Here is a 22,330-nt window from a genome sequence, read left to right as displayed (position 1 = left end):
TTTTAAGGGTTTCTTTGCTTTTTAAAAATAGTACCTCCTAATGTACAAGACATTGACTCAAAATGTTGAATTGAATTTCTGCTTCATTTATTAAGGTAGCAATTTATAAATGAAATGCAGAATAATAATGTATGTACTATTTCTCCATCCACATTCACATTAACAGTATCTTGCCGATCAAATAATCACATTGCCTGTCTGAAATGAATGTCATTAGTACAAATTACATAAGCCATTTCAACCAAATAAATTTTGATTTGTTTTTGAATCTTTCAGTGAAAATTAAATAACTTCACTGATTCAGTCAAGTTATTTCTCTGTTTAGCAGGCAACTTTGAAATGGATGTTGCTTTGTTTGGTGTTAGTCAATGTTTTGTGTGACTGAGGAAATGGGCATTGTTAAGAATTTCTCATTCCCGTGGATACATATTGCACATGAGGAAGTCATTTATGACTTATTCTTCGCCTGACTGGTTCAAGGATAATTTCACCGTCCCAAACTTAACCATAGCTCAGTGTCATGCCTTGCTTTAAATATTTATCCAGTTTTCCTGCTAGTTGCAATAGTCTCTGCTTGAATCATGCTATGTAGCAGGCACTCTTACAATTCCTCATGCAAACTTCTCTAAATTTTCTCAGTTGCTTATAATAATTTGATGCCCTTCATTAATGTCTCGGAAAACAGTCTTCCATAATGCTGACTTGAAAAGCATCTCAGTGTAAAAAAACCAGATGCAATTTCTCAACTTGCTCTCTGCTCAAAGGAAGGCATCCTGATTACTCCAGTCTGTTACATTCGTATATGCTTTCACCCAAGCTGTCTTATTCATGCTGTTTTCTTCTCAGCAGTCTTCCAAAGCTTCACAGTGCCAGGGATTTGGTTTTATTCCAGGCTCTGGTGACCGCGTGGTGTTTGCATGTTCTTCGCCCTGTCTGTCTGGGTTTCCTCTAGGCACTTTGGTTTCTTCCTACAATCCACAGCTGTGCAGGTTAGGTGAATTGACCATGCTAAATTGCCCATGGAGTTTGGGGATGTGTAGGTTAGGTGCATTAGTCAGGGGTGAATGTTGGATAATAGGGTAGGGGAATGGGTCTCGGTGGGTTACCTTTTAGACTTGTTGGGCCAGATGGTCTATTTCCACACTGTAGCGATTCTACGATGATGTAGGGATTCTATGATCAAAGTTGGCTGTTTCTGATGAGGCGTGTAATATTGTAATTTTGGACATGTGCATTCAAAAGTAAATGCAAAATGAGTGGTGTGGTCTCAGTCCTATGAAGGTTCTCTTGGAAGTCAGAAAATCATGAAACTAAACTCTATTTCTGTGGTACTATGCGACTTTTAAGGGGCTAGTCGGATTCCTGTGCTGTTAATTGATGTGTTTATACTGCTGAACTTGGTGAACTTGGGGAGTAGTTTGCTGAGCATTGTAGCTGGACCCGCAGGGCCCATCGGACCATCCAGTCACTGCCTATTTCAATTCCCCTTACCACTCCCTTTCTGACATGACCATCCTTGGCATCCATCATTGCTTCAATGAACCACACTGCAAATTGGAGGAACAAAACCTCGTCTTCTGCTTGGGCAGCCAACAGCCTGGAGGACTCAACATTGAGTTCTCCAATTTCTAATAATCGCCCTGCCACCAACTGGATTCATTACTCCCATTGACCAACAAGTTGTACTCTCTGCCTGTCTTTACCTATTCCCACTTCATCGCCCTGCCCCTACCACCCTCTTTATGATTAGATTCCCTACAGTGTGGAAACAGGCCCTTTGGCCCAACCAGTCCACACTGACCCTCCGAGGAGTAACCCACCCAGGCTCATTTCCTTTTGACTAATGCACCTAACACCTATGGGCAGTTTAGCTTGTCCAATTTACCTAACCTGCACATCCTGTGGGAGAAAACTGGAGCACCCAGAGGAAACCCATGCAGACACCAGGAGAACGTGCAAACTCCACACAGTTGCCTGAGGTTGGAATCAAACCCAGGTCCCTAGCGCTGTGAGACAGCAGTACTAACCACTGAGCCACTGTGTTGTCTAAGTTATCTGCAGCTTCCCCTACACACACACCCCCCAGTCCTGAAGAATGATTACACCCAAAATGTTGACTTCACCACCACCTGATGATGCCTGGCTTTTTGAGTTTTCCCAACCTCCTGCCTCAACTTTTGACAGAGCCAGCACCCACGGACTGCTAGTGATTTGAGTTCAGTTGAGGAGGGCAGTTTGAGATTCTCAATGTTTTTAAATTTGTGATGTCCCTGAAGTGAGTGAGTTGAAATTTTCAAGCTGTCTGTATTGAAGAAGTTTAGGTAATCCCTGTTACTAAGTTTAAGTCATCAAACCTGGAAAGGGTAAATTAAGTGTTGGGAAGTTGGATAAAATAATTGTGGATTTGGAGGTAGGATATTAGATTTTGGTGTTTGTAAAATGCTAGAAGGTGAGCATTGCATGGTCCCTTTAAAAGACGGCATGTATTTAAAAATGTATGTCTGTGAACAGCAACTTGGTTTTGCAGGTGCACAGAGAGCACCCAAAAACGGAAACATTTGTATCAAATGGTCATACAGTTAGCAGGCCGAGCAGCAGTTTTTACCAGGACAACAGATTTAAATTTAGCTGATCAGACCAGGCCTTTAATAACCACCATTGAAATCTGAAAATTGCTATGTCGTCATTTGATCTTGAACAAGAGGGCAATTGGACAGAGCCCCAGAGCTAATTGCCATCTGCTGGAGATAGTGGCTGTCAGCTTGTAAAGAAAGCACCATCTACCTATGACAGATAAATCTACAGAGAAAGCATTCCTGGTAGAAGGAACGATGGAGGCACAGAGCATTCCAGAAGACATGTAATCTGGCTGTAATTTTGAGAGATTAAATTGTACTTTTTTAAAAAAATGAGTGGGAGTTACATTTATTGGAAAAGCATACCATTCTAATCTTGCGTTGTTTGGGAATAGATAGTAGTTAGTAGGGAATGGTTTCGTTTGTTAATAGTTCAATTAATTTGCTTACTGTTCAAGTTAAATAAATTGTCACTTTTTGATCATGAAATGAGTGTCAGGGATTTCTTGTATTTAACCACCAGAAGTTGCTGAAAACTGGATTCATTCCTTTCATGGTCCTTTATAACAGATTGTAGGCACTCCTCTTTGGGTGTTTCGGCTTTTATTCTGAGGTGGGGTGAACCTCCACTTTATAACAGTAAGAAATTGAAGTGTTTAGATGGGAGTGACACTTTATTGGTATTGAGTCTGTCAAGGATATTGCCAGATAATGGGTTGAAACTTTGCTTAGATGTTTAAAATCCCTTTAAGCTGTTGTGTAGCTAGTTTTCTTGTGTTGAAGAATATAAATAGCCTTTGTGTGAATATTTGTTGACTGATCCAATTACCAAATCAAATTAATGATAATCTCTCAAACCAGGTTTCATTCTGGGATCTGACTTGGGAAGGATTACAGTCAGTTGGGATCAAAATGCATCCAGTGTTTCACCCTTAGTTTTTGTCTCGTTTATAGGATGTGTTTTATATCTATAGAGAAATAGTCTTTATATTCTGAAAGTGGATTTGTTGGTAGTGCTCATCTTAAAGCTGCCGTGCAGGATACCAGTACATGAGGGTTGTAAGGTGGAAAAAGCATGGAGCTAACTCTTAATAAAAGCAGTTACTTGAAGCATTGTGATTTGCCTGTAGTTGCTTGAGTCCCAAGAACATCTTATCCTTTGGAAATTCCATTTGTGTTGAGGATAATGCTTTTGAAGCAGATTTGTGAGCACAGCATCAATTGCAGATGTGGAGTGTTAGGGTCAGAAAAGTGAAGTTTCTAGCTTTCTGGTTAAGAAACTTGTGTTCTTCATTGCCCATAAATTTTTACGTGTTTAAAATGAGCAGTGAGTGCCCTACTCTGGGGATGAAGAGGCAGCAAATTCTATTTGTTTTATGTACCAGAGCAAAAAGAGGTGTTTATCAGGCTCTGTTTTTTTGCACACAGGTAGATGACAGTGATCCTTCTTCAGATTCATATGATGAGGATGAAGACAAGAATATTGTTGCATTCAGAGATGGTTATGAGCGGTCAGAGACAAGACCTATTCTCTCCGTCCGTAAGTATTGAGACAAACTCTTTAGTTGAAGTAACTTTTCTGTACTGAACAAGTACAAATACAGCAACTGAAAACGGAAGGTTTTTTAACTGATTATTTCATACGGAGGCCACTTGACCCAAATTCAATGGAAACTATGCAATTGTCGGGTTGCTTGAACTTTTTCTCTGGAATCGTGATGGATTTGAGGGAAATACTGCACTGTTGGGAGTGCAGTCTTTCCTTTGAAACCAGCTTGAGGATTCCCATCTGAGTTGGACAAACAAGATCCTGAGGCAGGGAAGTTCTGTAAATATTAAGCCTTCAACTAATGCCACTGAAACGTTATCCAGTCATACTTCACATGACTGGGAGGTTGCTTTGCACAGACTGGGTGCACTTTTTATTAAAATACAATTGGATTCGAAAAGTACTAAATTGATTGTAAAATACTTTGAGATGTTCTGAATTTGTAAAACCTGTTTAAATCTGGTTACATTGCAATTTTTCCACAATATCAGCTTTCATAATGATGTGACTCGAGAATGAGAATTAGCTGTTTGGTGCAAAGCTGTTCAATGTAGCAGGAGCTAGGTCTCATGGATGTGTTTCAACTTGTGGAGGGTGGTTCAGCTTGATAGGTAAGTGAAAACGGGAAGGAACTGAGACAACTTAATGATCTGATAGTTTTAACCACTTGGATATTTAGACTGAGATGAAAGGTGACAAATGGTGCCAGGTCTGGTGATGTCTCATTTACTTTATGCGCCCCCCCCCATGCTTGTCTGCAATATTTTGCTTTTGTAAAGTTTTCTTCTAAAGCCTCAGGAATTTACTTTGGCTAAACTGCGTCATCCTGGTACAGTACTGAGAGCTGCAATTTATATCAGTATGCAGAAGCTTCCGAATCTAACCTTTTTAAGTATAAACTGTTAGTCCTTTGATTGCAGGAGTTGGACTCAGTGTATTGACTAACTTCCACAACTATAAATTGCTTTGAACCCATAAATCAATTTTCTGCATTCCCAGTTAATTTTTGGATTCTGCTGTCCGATTTACGAATCTGGGCAGAGACTATTAAATTCCCTACAATGTGAAAACAGGCCCTTCGAACCAACTAGTCCACACCAACCCTCCGAAGATTAACCCACCCAGACCCATTTCCCTCTGACTAATGCACCTAGCTCTATGGGCAATTTAGCACGATCACTTCACCTGACCTGCACATCTTTTGACTGAGAGGAAACCAGAGCACCTGGAGGAAACGCACGCAGACACTAGGACAATGTGCAAACTCCACACAGTCGCCCAAGGCTAGAATTGAATCCGGGTCCCTGGCATTGTGAGGCAGCAGTGCTAACCACTGAACCGCAGTGCTAACCACTGAACCACCGTGCTGCCCATGTTTGCAAGACTTTGCATAGTAAATTTCAGATTTTGGAGCATTTGTGAAACTTGAAGATATTTTGGATTTTGTTTAGTGTTTCAATATGTAGACCAATTTGATGAGACATGAGAGTTTGACCATTGTTTAATTGGATTTGTAAGATTGCAACAGTGTATTGAATAATCATTTCCATTAACAAAAGCAGTGGTTAGAAACACAGCAAGTAAGGTAGTAATGAGTGGAGAGAGAAACCAAGTTAGTACCTTAGGTTTTTCCATACCAGGAAATATTTGAAATGTGACTTTTGTAATTGAGTCCAGAGGTGTGAAAAAATTATAGGAGAGGACAAAACAAAAGAATAAAGGCAGGAGTAATCAAAAAATGAGCTGTCATCATGCAAAGCACGAGGATTGGTAATGCAACCAACCATGAAATGAGTTGAACCGCAGCAGAATCCAGTCTTGGAATAAAAATGAGAATGGTTGATTCATTTTTTAAAAAATTGTATGTCCGTTCCACTACTGGAGTATATGCACTTACAATTCTATTGACTGTTTTATGCCTAGAAAGGACCAGCACGTATGATGCTTTTGACATTGTGGAGCGAGTAGAAATGGGTCAGATGGCTTCCATGTTTTTCAATAAAGGTAAGCCTTTCACTTAGATTTATTTTACAAATAACCATTGTTTACTACATGTTTAAATAATAGAACTATTGGTACTGCATTAGCTTGTCTCTGTGCTGGTGGATATGTGGCAATTCACCTCAGCCCTCAAACTTATGAAGAATGAGACCAAATTACTGTCTCTGATTACATTGTACTGACCCAGAGATTTGATTACTGTGTCTTGGGACAGTTTGAGCTCATATTTCAGATTGAAGGTCTCTTACGGCAAACTGCCAGTTATCATCCAGGCCAAAAAGATGTTGAGCCCCTAGTGTTGTTCGAACTGTGCTAATCCAGGTAAGTGGGCAGTATTCCATTGCGTTCTTGAATTGTCTTGTAGATTGTGGACAAGCCTTGTGGAGTCAAGAGTGGAGTTGTTTGCTGTAGGATTCCTAGTCTTGTAGATCTTAGCCATAGTATTTACATGGCTAGTCCAGTTCCGTTTCTGTCAATGGTAACCCCCTGGATGCTTATAGTGGGCGATTCAGTGATGGTGATGTCAATGAATGGTGATTAGATTCTCTGTTATGTGAGGTGGTCGTAGTCTGGCATTTGTGTGGTATAAATGTTAATTGCTGTTTGTCAGCCCAAGCCTGGATGTCGTCAAAGTCTTGTTTCATTGGATATGGACTGCTTCAATATCTGAGGAATCACAAACCGTGCTTAGCACTGCGGAAATTATCAGCAAATGTTCCCCTTTCTGATGTTAGGGCAGAGGGAACCTCATGGGAGTAACTGAAGATGTTTGACCAGCAAACTTTTTGGTTTGTACTTTTTAATTGGCCATGTCAGGAAAGGGTAGTAGAAATGTAGTTCCCTGGAGCTGACACACTATGCTATAAATGTCTGGTGATTTAAAAGAAAGGTTACAAAACTAGTCTTTAATATGGGAATAATATGTATTTTGTGTTAGCTTTGATTTTGGAAGCCTGATATGATGCAATGCTAAATAAAATTGCAAACTTTTCCATATATTGGAGGTATTTAGCCAGATTTTGTCAGTGGTGTTAGAAGGGCTGACCCAAATTTGGCTGAGACCTTGTGATTTGTTTGCAAAGAATTTGAGTCCAAGCTGCCAATGAGTGGAGTCTGACAAACATGATTAAAAGGCTGTAAAGTAAAATCATTAGAAAATGCATCAAACAACTGGGATGAAGGTCAAAACTAAAATAATTGCGAGCATCTTTAAAAATACACTATTTAAATTAAACTTTAATTTAACAGCACTGAGTATAGAATTTGTTTCTCATTGATCTGTTCATTGATCACACCTTAAAAACGAAGCCAACTTAGATCCAGTTGACTTAAGGTGTAGATCCCTAAGATGTTATAATGGTGTGTAGTGTAGGGAAAAACTGAAGTTCTTACTTTTTGTTGCATTGGAAAACATTTATATTGCAAGCTGTGCTAGAAGATGAGTACCATCCTGCAATTTCAGGATTTCTGTCCTCAACTGCACTAAATGTTCTGAACTTGAGTCTGGTTTGAGCAATGATGATAAAGCTGACAGTTGGCTGTTAACTCCCTTATCACTAACAAAACTTGAGCTCTTCTACCTCTAAGGTTCAATAATGTACAACCTGCTTCAGAGTACTTTTGCTTCTTATCAGATGGAAGGGTTGTTTGAATTCTCAAGTCATGTAGCCAGTTCATAAAGCTGAGCAAATATAACACACCCAACTGGCGGTTTAAACATTTAAAGTGAAAGAGCTAGCAAAAAGCTAATGGGAAGTTTGAGTGTAGTTCACTTGTTCTGTATGTTGCATCCTAATATATTTCTATTCAGAACAGCCAGTTTGAGCAATGAATACAGGCAGACTGTGTAGCTGACTGTGACTTAGTTTATATTCTTGTAAAAGGCTTTCCCAGTTGATCAGTTTTCAATGAGCTGTTGTAGACCACAAGTTTATTTTTGTTTAACTTGATGTGGCCTATTATGTTAAAACCTCAAGTGAACTGTCATTATGCAAAATATATAATAGTATAGGTGAATGGCTGTTTTGCTGTCATAAGACCATGTGTGGAATCATTTCAGGAACTATGCTCAACCACCTGGATTACAAGTCAAGAAGGCAACCTTCTCGAGGCCAACAAATGGTCAATCAATTTAAACAAGAATATTGGTTGTGAGGCAATAACATTTGGATGAGCAGCAATTTCCTACAATCAAACATTAAAGCCAAAGTTCAGTGTTTTTTTTGCCCTCACTAAATAAGGGTGAACTAAGCTATAGCCTTTTTTCTACTTAGACCTAGAACTGTCAACCCCATACCTTCTCCAAACAGTGATCACTAATATTGGTTGTTGTTTACCCCCTTAACTCAACTGAAGTTCTTATCTATCTTTTTGCTACGGACTTGACTATTTCTGTTTGGCTGGATTTCCTCCCAGATTGTACTCTCTTTGAATGCAGACTCCAGAATTGTATTGCCTGTATTTTGAGTTCAACTACATGTTCTGACATATTTATCCCTGACACATTAACTAAACCTGTTAAAAGTTGAGGTGTCAAAGTTCTTATCTCTGCCATTCCCTTTGTGGCTTTGCTTAACTGTAACTCTGAAACCCTCCAAAATCCTTTTTTTTTGTCCCCACAATATTCAGTTGTTCCTTTCACGGTTTGGATCCTAAGCACAAGTATTCCTTTCCTTAATATCTTGTTCTTCAAAATGTTACATCTTTGGACTACATTTCCAGTCTCACTATCTCCTGTGGCTTGTCAGTTTTTGTTTGACTATACTCGGTTGAAATATTAGGTTTTTTTTACTGTGAAGTGTGTATGCTATCGTTTGTATGTAAACATAATAGTATTTGAGTGACTCGCAGAAGTTCAATTTGCCTTCATAGACATGAAAAAGATTAGACTCATAAGTAGTGTGATAAAATGGCTAAGACATGGAGAGCCAGTAGGCATAATGTAGATGCATTGTTATCCATACCTTTCATAAAGGTGTTGCAGTTCCACTGTTCAATTGTCTTATCTGATTTTGACCTTGATGAATTTGCAGCAGGCATTCTCCAATTTCAGGAAACTGGCAGCTTAGGCATGTTCTGGACTGTGGCTGTTGCTATTACAGCCTGGTGAGGTGGTGCAATGATAGTCTCAAATCCTTTAAGCCAGCTTTCACCATTCATAGATGTCACTCCTGTCAACCATTACTATTTTGAAAAATTGTCTATGTTGAGTATTGCCCACTGTTAGGACGTAGAGTTTGAACCCCTCTGCTAACTGAACTAAAACACTCAGATAAGATCACCTCAACTCGTAATCTGTTTAAAAATGTGTGGATGAGAGAAGATTCCTGATTTTCACTGTCTTTACAAAAAAAACTATTTATTTGACCTAACAGTGAATGTTAACGTAAGTTTCCCCTAATTAACCACTAAACCTTAGCTGACCGCAACACACTCAATATGCTTTTCCAATGACTCAATTAAAACTGTAAATTAACACAGCCCCTAAGTCCACTCAGATGGTCTTCTCTTCCTTCAGCCTTCCTTTTATTTTCTTTCTCAAATCTGCTGTTTGCTTCTGGATCGTCTTCTTACTTCGTACTGAGTATTTTTAGCTATCAAATGTCTTGTTACTTTAAGTGGTGTCATTTTCGAGGTTTCTTTGAGAGCTTTTCATGTTAAATAGGCAGTTAGCTCTGAGCAATTTTCAAAATTTGCTTTAATAGCTTTCATAGCTTTATAAATCCCATTACTCATGCTATCTCATTGGTCCAATGTTGTCAATATAATCAAATTTAAATTCAATTTGTTTTTGATATCCTGGGCATATTTTAAATAAACTGGTTAAATTCAAATCGGATTGACTTAACTTCAAAAAAAACAACCCAACCCAAGCTTTCAATTTTCATTACTCTTTGTGACTCTGTCAGCTAGTCATACACGTGCTGTCAAAATCTCTCAGCTCAGAAAAACACCCTCTCTGCCTTTTAAGGGACCGTACATGCTTTCGACTTCATAACACTTTGTGTCACACAGTAATTGCGCTTGCGTTTTTTTCGACCCTCCCAATTCGTGGCAGTGTTCTGTCACTGGGGTGAGTGTGAAAGGATATCACTACAAGTTTGTCCAGACAATTTCTGAGAACAAAAGTGTTAATGAAGTGCCAAAATGAAGACCTTGGATACAAAATGGGGCTCAAGCATGACCCTCGTCCACCTGACCCCTTCATCTGAAGATAGCAATTTCTATTTGTGACCTCTTGAGACTGGCACCACCATGTTAGGCCTACTGTTTGGAACAGTGAGAATCACGAGTATTTGAATGCTTTACTGTTTTGAAAGGCTTTGGAAATAAAATTGTAAAATATTTTCAAGGGGGAGATGGATAGATTTTTAAGCGAATGAGTGAAGCGTTATCACAAGTGTGGAATATGAAGGCCAGCTATGATCTGAGCAAATGGAGGAGAGTGTTTGAGGTGCTAAGTGGCCTACTTATGTTTGTAACCCTGGCTAAATGAAGGGTGTAAAAGGCATATTCAGAGCAGCACCAGGTATCATCTAATGATATGATATCAACCTGGAAAAGTTAGAATACAGGTTTAAGTGCTTGCCAAATAGCATGTGATAAACATGTGAATGATCCCACTGCCAGCAGATTTTAGTTCTGTAGTCCCGCCATATCCAGTGTTGATTGGTGGTGGACAATTATTTCATCAGGAGACTACACAAATATCCTCATCAGCATGAATCCCCACAGAGCAAGGCAACATAAAAGGCTGTAAAATCTGTATCAGTCTTCAGAGGTTCCAAGTCGCTAATCCACTTGGGTGCTGACCGAAGTACCCAGCATCACAGGTGCCAGTCTTAAGCTAATTTGAGTAAGTCATGATGAGATCTGGGCTATAGTTAGAGTACTGAAGACATGCTCCAAAGCTAGTTGTACCCCTAGCCAAGCTGTTCCAGTGCAGCTACAACACTGGTGTCTGCCTGCTTATGTTGAAATTTGTCTGTGTATGTCCTGACGTGACATTGTGTGCACGGTGGTATTTAGCATTTTAGTTTCTGTGCAGTTTTGCTATTATAAAGGAACCACAGAACAACTTTATCTTTACTGCATCCCTTGTCCCTTCTCCTGTGCTACTGATATGCAAATTGTTTCTGCTCTACATAGAACTTCTATGCCTTTTTGGCACCAAGTTTTAATTCCAGTTTTCAAGTTCCTTTACTGTTGTTGTTTCAATGATCCCATGTTCTTTTTGAAGGAATATATTGACACAGGTTGGAGCTGACCGACTACAACAAAACTCAAACTTAGTTTAACCTTGGTCTAAACATTGTCAAGAGAGCCGATGTCCAGAAGTGAGCTAAGAATTACTGGACTGCTCTTGACAAAATGTCAACATTTGTACCAATTTGGCATCAAGGAGACAGTGGGAACTGGGCAAGTTGTCTGTGGCTTGAGTCATACCCAGCACAAAAGATGATGTTGAAGGTAGGACATACTGCATAAGTTCTCCAGGATAGTGTCGTGATTCCAACCATCTTCAGCTACTTTTGCCTTCCCTTCTTCATAAAGTCAGATGGGGGACATCAAATGATGATTGCTTAATGTTCAACACCATTTACAAATCATCTGATTCTGAAGCAGTCTCTGTCTATGTGCAGCAAGACCTGGACGGCATCTAGGCCGGGAAGTGGGAAGTAATCCTTGTGACCAAAGTGCCAGCCAATGACCAAAATGAGCTCAAAGGCTGGGAATTTTGTGACCAGTAGCTCATCCACGTACATGATAAGCATTCTTGACAAGTCACAAATGAGGAGAGTTCAGGAAATACTAGCCTGGGTTGGTTTGGCTCCAACAACATGTGCATTTGATGCATCTGGAACAAACCAGGCCCATTTGATGGGCACTCAATCTACCATCTTCCACATTTGTTTCCTCCTTCACTGATATGGTGCCAGCACAATCTACAAGATGCACCTCTTCGTAATTTACCAAGACTCTTTTAGACAGCACCTTCCAAACCTGCAACCTGTAACACCACATAGATGGACGATAGCAGCAGATACATGGGAATACCTCCACTGCAAGATCATTTCGAAGCTACTCACCATCCTGACTTGCAAGTATTTATCACAGTTTAACTGTCAGCGTCAACATTCTGGAACTCTCCCCTGAACATCACTGGGAGCCCCGACGACCCAGGGACTGTTGCTTTTGAAGCTGCTGGATCAACACCATCATTTCTGGCTAATTGTCAATCAGCACGGCAATGCCCTCATCCATGAAAAGATTTAAAAAAAGATGGTGTGTTTCCAAATTATTACTTTGATTTTAGTTGCTTAGAATAACTTGATGTCTTGAACCATTTTTGAACATTAGAGGGTTCCCAGTGACACTAACTATTCAGTCAAAGAGCTTCTCAACAAATAAGAAATTAGATGATACAGTTGGAGTTAAAACAACATAAAATTAATATCTTTTCAAAATGCTAAAGGCCAAAATATTTAACTGCTCCTTTTGCGAAGTCCTTTCATGTCTGTCTTTCTAATTGTGGCTTGGAATTCTGGCGGCTCAGATTGGTTGAACCTTTGCTCCACTTTGTTTTGGTCTTTGGGATTTCTTGATTTTTGTTCTAGTTTTCTTTTTGCTGCTTGCCCAGTTAGGATCTGGTTATACTTATCGTGTGCTCGGCAACCTCACATTTTGAATGGTAGTTGGTAATCTAGGCTGCTGCTTTAAAATGTTAGTCGTAAATGCTGTAATAGAATTTTTGTTCTTGTCAATTTTCTCAGCATAGATACAATGTTTAAAGTAAAGTAAATTCTTTGTTTTGGCCTTGGAAGTGAGTCATGTTTCAGTTGTGACAGTGGGAAATTACTCTTTAAGTGATCAGCACAACTGCAAAACTTGACTAAGGATATGGTTATGCTTGTATTGTAATCCAGAAAGTCTGGACTGAAATCTCACCTGTTCCTTGGCTCTATCACATTGTATCTGTACAGGTTAAAATAACTGCCCTTGTCCAGAAAGAGGCAATTCAACACTGACTTTGCTAAAGCTTTAAAAAAAAACCCAATTTTCTGCACTACTTTGCTCATAAACTGTTGCCTCCAACTTTTTCTGTTTGTAATATTTATCCAATTCTCTTGTAAAAATAACTGAACCTTGTGCCAATCCTTCAGACGCAGCAGATATGATCATCAAAACTAGATGTGAGGGGAGAAGTATCTCCCCTTGTTTCTTTGCCAATTACTTTAACATTTGTCCTTTGGTTATTTGCTGTCCTGTCAGGTTTCTCTCTTTACTCTCATCATGCTATTTGTGCCTTTTGAAGCAACTCTTGCCATCTCTCCTTGAAGGAGGCCTGCACCAGCTTTTTTACTCTTTGTTTATAAATAAAGTTCCAATCCTAATTCCTTGTGGAACCACTGTACATTTCTCTCCAGTCTGATAAACTCTATTCACTGCAGAGTTCTGATGCATGTTTACCAGCATGTGTTAACTCTCTATACGCATGTTGTCTGAATATTTTCAATGTTTTCTTGTTATATTTAATTGTTTTTCAACATATGCAGTATTTTGCTTTTTGAGGTGTTCACTGCTCCATTCTGCTTTCTGTCTGGCATGTTATTTTGTGCAACCAATTAGAATCACTGCAATGATTTGTATAACATCTGAGCCCTTACTGAGGGATAGCACTTTGTGACGAGGTTTGGAGCTTGTCAGTTAGGTGCCTGTTAAGGATTTCAGCACAAAAAGCAAGGTACAATTCTGAAGAAATCCTGGTGCTGTTTTTTTTAGATAAAATGTTAAACTGAGCACTTTGTTTCTCCCTTTAGCAGATGCAACAGATACCAAAAACTCTGCTGATGGATCATTGCCCTTGTCCTATTTGTAAAATGGCGATGGATCTTTGGCTGTTAATTCAGTCTGTAGTGCTTTTTATGAGTTCGGATGCTTTGTTTAACATTTGTACCTATTTAACTCTTAAAATCTAGCATAGTGCTTTTGAAGTTTGTTTCCTACATCCTGTCCAATTTTTCTTGAAATTTATTTTGTTCTCTCAAAGGAAGGGACTTCTTGCTCTCCAGTCAATGGTAATTTCTCAGAGCTGCTACATAGTCATTATCCATCACAGCCGGTGATTGCCATTTTAGTTTGGCTGTTCCGCTGGAGCTGAAGTGACTATATTTGCTCCAAGTAAGCATACAGTTCCAAAGTATTTTAATTCAGTTGACATTTATGTTGATAGCTGAACCTTTAGGTGGATTCTATTTTTGTGCAATTCAAATAAATTGCTATAATCTGGTCCTCCATAATGATGGAACCTCTGGCTAATTAGTTGCATTTCCACTTTGGCAGTTTTGTTCATTTTGTTGCCACGATCCCTTGGGTGCTTTCATTTTTCTGCACAGCACCTGTGCAGGAGAATTCATCCACTTGTGAACCAACCACTCTGCCTTTGCCTTCCCAAATTGCAACTATGAGTTGAGTTATCGATGGTGCAGAAATCTATTGTAGTTGCACACATAAGGAAACTTTTCTTCACTTTAATAAAAGTGCAATTGTTTTTGAACATTATTTTGCATCGGTCCTCTGCAATGTTTTCAATTCCTTCATGTTAGCTCTGCACTGATAGAGATAATTCACACTTCGCGTTCATTTAAACTTGATAGTTTGTAATAGCCCCCTTGTTCTAATGGCATTGTTTCCCTTCCATGCATTATCCAATATGAAACTGACCCATGAGGAAAAGAATGGCTGATAGAAGGTCTCATGGCCGCTATCTATCTTTTGATCCATTGGTTTGTTGGGTGCCTTTGAATTGAAGCACCGGTCCAAGGGATGATTTACATTTTAAATCTAATTATCAAGCTATAGGCAGAATAAATAGTAGTACTTGTGTAAGTGATAACATTTCCATCCTGTAACTTTCAATAAAGGAAGTTCTGGTACAAACTATTCTTTCCTAAACTGGGGACACAGCTCACCTGTGACAGTGAAACAAATTTGTTCTTGAACCTTCATAACTGAGGTCCAGCAGAGTTGGTATGACATTGCTGTAACTGATATTTTTCAAGCCACAGAAGAAAATTCATTACCCAATGTCGTCTTTAGGAATGTTCCAAAAATCTCCTCATTTGATCATGAAGTAAATGTTTATTTTTGTTCACTGAAGTGTTGTAACTCTTGTCTTCAGAGCATTCAATATTAAAATCATTCTTTGGCAATCTATTCCATATTCTTGCTATGGTGCTCTGGTGACAATGTACCTTGCACAGAATGGCTTACTGCTGTATAGATATTGGCACTTGTTTTGCCATAAGTCATAATGATCAAGATATTATTTCTGTCCTTTGCTATGGAGTAAGTTGAACAACAGCTTTCTATTCCTGCACGCATACTGTTGAATGAAGGAATAGTGAAGATTTATCTTTTTTTATTATTATTCAGCTATTTCATCACATTATCTCAGCCCTGTTTTAACACCTTGCAGTAATAGGAGGTTTCAGAATTTATCCTCTGATTTTCACTCACCATGTTAGATAAGCAGTTTAGTGCATTGAGGAGTAATTATTTTAAAACTACTGCCAAACAATCTTGTTGATCTTGGAAGATTGTGTACAAAATACTCTTATTCCTGAATCTGGAAAATCCCAAATAATGTTTTTAACTTTGCCTCTTTGACATTCTCTCCTTCTCTATAGTTTATATGAATGATTGATTTTACATTGCATTAAATATTTGAATTGTAAGTTGGCCAGTTCAGTTCTTGGTTAAAGCTCAGTTGACAGGATGATGTGTTTGTGATGCAGAGTAATACCAACAGCCTGGGTTCTATTCCTGAATTGGCTGAGGTTACGATGGAGGAGTCATTCCTTAACTTCTCCCCTTCCCTGAGATGTGGTGATCTGTTGGCTTAAACTACCATCAGTCATCTGAGTGCGCAGTCCCATGGTGACTTTGTTTATCAATCCTGTGGTGATAATTGCTTTCTTTGTAGACTTGTAATGGGGCTGTTTTCAAGAGTTAATGGCTTGGGGATGTGCTGATCTTATCAACCTAAGTTTAGGCAGGTGGTTGTGGACTAGTTGACTTCTCCCATTTCTGAAAAAAACAACTCTCGTTCAGTTCAAGATGAAATCTCACCTTGGTTTTGGAAGAGTGATTGACTACAAGACTTGAGAGACGACTGTGCATGATTAGTGATCATGTCAGAATATCAGTGTAGAAGACTCTGGAGCATTGAGGCTTTATCTTTGGTTCAAGATTATCCAATTGGTCAGTTTTTTCTTAGTCTATCTTTCTGTTTGTGGAGTCATTTGAGAATATTGAGAGGCATAAGCACTACACTTATTTCTGGCAATATACTTGAACCAATTATTGCTTCTTTATTGATTTTTTTTCTCTCTTGATAAGTCATCAATTGTCTAAGAAACTTGGATGGTAATCCTTTTGCGTGGAAATGCTGCTCAGCGATATGATACTTAATTGGTCATTTTGGTAACAGGAAAAAGTCTTTTTTAAATTGCGAACAATGAAGTCATGGAATTATTGCAGCACTGTAATCATCCACTTAGGTTGTAACAATATCCTTCAGTTTGTGCAACCAAGTCTTCATAACATTAAACATGTTTCTTGTTCTTAAGCAGGTATTTAGGCCTTTCAGATCCTTCCAGATCCATACAAAACAAAAATTATGTATGACTAGCTAGTATGAAATTACTTTTGGGGATAAGGAGGCAATAATCAGAATAGTGCATATAAAATCTACTGTCTTGTGACCAGAACCAGGGCAGTTTATTTTGTTTTCTTGTTTGTAAAAAAAAATCAATTTATTGAAGCAACCTTTTTAAATACTTTTCCATTCATACTGATTTTATGCGGTATAATGTGTTGATAGTTGAACTGGATAGTGAGTCATGTGAATATTAAGAAATCAGTGTGATATAGAGGTTTTGATAGAGTTCTCAAAATCATAGCAAGTTACTATCTTGTTCCCTGTTCAAGATTACTAACATTACTAACCTCCTGATTAGGAGGGAGGAAGGGTTGGATATTCTAAAAGGCATTAAGGTAGGCAGGTCTGGATGGGATCTATCCCAAGTTACTGAGGGAAATGAGAGAAGATAAAGCTGGGGCCTTAAAAGAGATCTTGCCAGCACCCTTGAACATGGGTGAGGTCCTAGAGGATGTATGAATTGCTAATGTCACTTTGTTTAGGAAGGGTAGCAGGGATAATCCAGGTAATTATAGACCAGTGAGCCCAACATCAGTGATAGGTAAGCTGTTGAAGAAGATACTGAGGGACAAAATCGATTCCATTTTGGAAAAGAGCTTATTAGTGTTATGCAGCATGGTTTTGTGCAGGAAAGGTCATGTCTTACCAACTTAATAGAATTCTTTGAGGAGTGAGTGGCACAGTGGTTAGCAATACTGCCTCTCAGCATCAGGGACCTGGTTTCGATTCCAACCTTGGGCAACTGTGTGGAGTTGGCACATTCTCCCTGTGTCTGCCTGAGTTTCCTCTAGCTGCTCCAGTCTCCTCCCACAATAGGTGAATTGGCCATGCTAAATTGCTCATAGTGTTTATGGATGTGTAGGTTAGGTGCATTAGTCAGTGTAAATATCTGCTAATAGGGTAGAGAAATGGGTCTGGGTGGGCTACTCTTTGGAGGTTCGGTGTGATCTTGTTAGGACATAGGGCCTGCTTCCACACTGTAGGGATTCTGTAATTCTAAGCAACAAAACTGATCGATTGAGGGTTGTAAATGTCACATGTGGATTTCAGTAATGCATTTGATAAGATGTCCCACACTTGGCTGATGGAGAAAGTGTACTATCTAGATCGATAAAGAACTTGTTGGGCAAGAGGAACATTCTCAAAATAGAGAACTGTATCCAGTGGTGTTCCACAAGGATTAGTGCTGGGACCACTATTTGTGTTATACAGAAATGATCTGCAGGAAGGTAAAGGTGGTGTCTTTACCAAGTTTAAAAATGTGTTGCTGGAAGAGCGCAGCAGGCCAGGCAGCATCAAAGGAGAAGGAGAATTGACATTTCGGGCATAAGCTGAAGAAGGGCTTATGCCCGAAACGTCGATTCTCCTTCTCCTTTGATGCTGCCTGACATGCTGTGCTTTTCCAGCAACACATTTTTAAGCTCTGATCCCCAGCATTTGCAGTCCTCACTTTCTCCTAGTTGATTACTAAGTTTGCAGATGGCACCAAGATTGGTGGAATAGCAGTGCAGGGGACTGTCAGAAAATACAACAGAACATAGATAGTTTGGAGAGTTGGGTGGAGAAATGGCAGATGTTCTTCAATCTGGGCAAATGCGAGGTGATGCATTTTGGAAGACCCCATTCAAGACCAAACTATATGGTCACTGGAAAAGTCCTGGAAAATTGATGTACACAGAGACCTGAGTGTTCAGGTCCATTGTACCCTTAAGGTGGCAATGTAGGTTGACAGTGGTCAAGAAGGCATTGGCCTGCTTTCCTTCATCGGACTGGGTATTGAGTGCAAGTGGTGGCATGTCATGTTACAATTGTTCAAGACTTTGGTTTGGCGACATTTGGAATACTGCATACAGTTTTTTTTAGATTAGACTTACAGTGTGGAAACAGGCCCTTCGGCCCAACAAGTCCACACCGACCCGCCGAAGCGCAACCCACCCATACCCCTACATATTACCCCTTACCTAACTCTACGGGCAATTCTGATGGCCACGTTAGCAAAAGGATGTGGATGCCTTGGAGAGGGTGCAGAGGAGGTTAACCAGGATGTTAGCTGGTGTGGAGCGTGCTAGCTATGAAGAGGTTGGGTAGATTAGGATTATTTTCATTGGAAAGATGCAGGTTGAGGTTATGATTGAAGTCTACAAAATCATGAGAGGCACAGTGTGGATAGCAAGAAGCTTTTTCCCCCAGAGTTGTGGATTTGATTACTAGGAGTCTTGAGTTCAAGGTGTGGAGGGGAAAAGGTTAAGGGAGATGTGTGGAAAGATCTTTATGCAGAGGCTGGTGGGTGCCTAGAATATGTTGCCAGCAGAGCTGGGCACGATAGATGTAACTTGACAGTTAAATGAATGGACAGAGAGCAGAGGGAAACAGATCCTTAGAAAATAGGCAACAGATTTAGAGGATCTGGATCGGCGTGGGGTTGGAGGGCCAAAGGGCATGTTCCTGTCCTGTAACTTTTCTTTGTTCTTTGATTATAAATTCTGTTCGTTACTATGATTGATGCATGGTTATTAGTTCCTGACGTATAATCCAATACTCGAGAAATTGATGTTATTTATGACCATGAAGCATGCCTGTAATGGAGAGTGGAAGTTTTCCTTGGACTCTATCCCTTGTTTAATTGCAAGGTGGTACCTATACATGGATCAAGTGTGCACATGAGCTTTGACTATGGAACCTTACCAGATAATTGGGTAGCAAATGCAGCATTAGAGCAGACACAGTTGTCATAATCTTGTCGCTGGAATACTAATCCAGAAACCCATGCAGTGTTCAAGAGGACCTGGATTCAAATCCTAATGTGACGAAGTTGATTTAAAATTTAAAAAAACTGGAATTTAACTGTTTAAATCCTGAAGCCATTGTTGATTGTGGTGGAGACGGGGTGGGGGCGCATCTGATTCACTATCCTTTAGGGAAGGCAAACTGCCCCTCTTACCTGGTCTGGCCTACATGTAACTTCAACTGCATGGCAATATGTTTGAACTCTTAACATTCCTTTGACATGGCCCAGCAAACCATTTGGTCGTGTTAATAGTTTTTAAAACACCTCAAAAAGAATGAAATCGGATAGGCCACTTGGCATCAAATAAAATGTTGGAGATAACAATAATATACTCAGTCCTGTTGACCCGACAAAGTCATCCTTACCAATCCGGGGATTTGTGCAAAAAGTCTGAGAGCTGTCTCAGACTTAACTTCACCTGACAAGATTAGAATGGCACTGGAAAAGCTTAGCAGGTTAGGCAGCATCTGAGGAGCAGGAAATGGACATTTTGGGCAAAAGCCCTTCATCAGGAAACTGATTCCTGATGAAGGGCTTTTGCCCGAAACATTGATTTTCCTGCTTGGATGCTGCCTGACCTGCTGTGCTTTTCCAGCACCACTCTAATCTTGACTGACCTCCAGCATCTGCAGTCCTCACTTTCGCCTAACTTTACTTGACCGTCTCACTGAGGTCAAAACCTTAGATACATTGTATTGGTAAGAATATCCATTGCACAGGATAGAAAAGGGACCTTAGGGGCAACTTTTTCACAGAGGATGGTGTGTGGGTGTGGAATGAGCTGCTAGATGAAGTCGTGGAGGCTGGTCCAATTGCAACATTTAAAAGGCATCAGGATTGGTATATGAATAGGAAGGGTTGAGAGGGATATGGGTCAAGTGCTGGCAAATGGGACTAGATTTATGTAGGCTATCTGGTCAACATGGAAGAGTTGGACTGAAGGGTCTGTTTCCGTGCTGTACCTCTCTGACTCTAAATGGGATAGACTTTGAACAGAGAGATCAATTCAAGACAGGGCTTTTGTGAAGTAATTTGAGCCATGGTGCAGCAAAATTGTACTTGAACACAATCTATACTTCATGGTCTAGCATATCCCCCATACTCTCTCAACCATCAAGCTAGGGGGTCAGCCTTGTTGAGTAAATTGTGCAGGAGAGTTTGACAGGGCAGTACCAGTTGTATAAAATTGAGGTGCCAACTTGGTGAAGCTATAAATGGGACTACTTGCATCCTAGACAGTGTAAGCAGCATGTGGTCCTAGCTAAGCTGTGCAATCTTGCTACATGCTGTCATGAATGATGGTGGACAACTGAGCAACTCACTAGAGTAGCAAGCTCTATAAACAACATCTCCGAGAGGGGGAGCCTAACACATCAGTGCAAAAGATGAGACTGGAGCCAATTTGATTTCTAGAACCACAGTTTCAGAAATGGATATTTCAACCTTGTTGAGCCTGCTGTACCATTCTGTATAATCTTGGCTGGTCCTCTGACTCTATGTCATGTTCACACTTTCTGTTCATGCTTTAATCTCAATTTAACAAACTTTGTAGAATGTGTTGTAACCTAGACTTTCCAGCCTTCTATGATTTAGAAATTCCACAGGTTGGCCAGTGTTTGAGTGAAGCTATGTTTCCTTACCTCAGTCCTACATGTTGTATTCCACATCATGAAACTGTGATCCTTGATATAGGTGGACGATGTGTTATCGAGAAATTGTAGGAGGCATTGACATTGCAAGGTCAAAGTCCTGAGAATGTTCTCAGTATTGTACAGAAGTCAATACTCCTATCCAAGCTGTTTCAGCACATCCACAGTACTGGCACCTACCTTCCAATGTGAAACATTACCTAGGTATGTCTGCACACATGGGACACATGCAACTTAGCAATTATTGTCTGATCAGCTGTTACAGGCAAGATTTTAAGCTGGAGAGAGTTTAGATGAAACTGAAGCGGATGTTGGAAATGAAGGAGGAGAGTTCTGAGGAGAGGCTGGAAAATGTTTCACTGGAGCTTAGGAGGTTGAGAGGTGACCTTAGACGGGTTTATAGAATCATAAGAGGTACAGATGAGGTAAATAGTAAGTGTCTTTTCCATAGTGTGGGGCATTTCAAGACTGGGGGTCACATTTTTAAGTTGGGAGGAGAAAGGTACAAAAAGAAGAGGGGCAATTTTTTTTTAAACCCGTGGTTCGTGTGTGGAATTGCGTGGAAGTGGTGGACGCAGGTATGCTTAGAATATTTAAAAGACATTTAGTTAACTCCATGAACAGGCAAGGTTTGGAGGTATATGGGCTGAGTGCTGGTAGATAGAATTAGTTTAGGTTGGGATTATGGATGGTATGGAGTGGTAATGTGGTTGGACTAAAGGGTATTTTTCTGTGCTGTCTAACTTTTACTGTAACTCAACTCTTGACCATCTGTAAATTGACAGAAGATGTCCTCAACAATGCTATTGAGCAGTACTTAGCAATACCTGTCCACTGATACTCACTTTATAATATGCCAGGGTTACTTCGCTCCTAACCTCATGACAACCGTAGTTCAAATATGGGCAACAGAGGTGAGCTGAGCGTGACTGCCCTTGCCATCAGGACTGTATTTAATTGTGGTGTCAAGGAGCCTTAGTGAAGTTGCAGTCAATGGTAACCTGGGAAAGCTCTCTGCCAATTGGAGTCACTTGTAGCTCAAAG

The 22,330-nt window shown here is 39.9% G+C and overlaps 1 protein-coding gene across 3 annotated transcripts in view; it reads left to right on the top strand.

Annotated features, from left to right (window-relative positions):
• Positions 1-22,330, top strand: part of tmem104 (transmembrane protein 104) — a 217,116-nt gene that overhangs the window by 58,550 nt on the left and 136,236 nt on the right. For all 3 annotated transcript variants that reach the window (XM_060844558.1, XM_060844559.1, XM_060844557.1), the window contains exons 5-6: positions 4,005-4,116; positions 6,049-6,129. In XM_060844558.1, coding sequence (XP_060700541.1) covers positions 4,005-4,116; positions 6,049-6,129 — 193 coding nt within the window. The remainder of the gene's footprint in view (positions 1-4,004; positions 4,117-6,048; positions 6,130-22,330) is intronic.

This window comes from Hemiscyllium ocellatum, chromosome 25, assembly GCF_020745735.1.
Source record: "Hemiscyllium ocellatum isolate sHemOce1 chromosome 25, sHemOce1.pat.X.cur, whole genome shotgun sequence".
In the NCBI taxonomy this organism is placed as follows: domain Eukaryota; kingdom Metazoa; phylum Chordata; class Chondrichthyes; order Orectolobiformes; family Hemiscylliidae; genus Hemiscyllium; species Hemiscyllium ocellatum.
The sequence above is the reverse complement of the archived record's forward strand: the minus strand, read 5'-3'. Positions and strand labels throughout refer to the sequence as shown.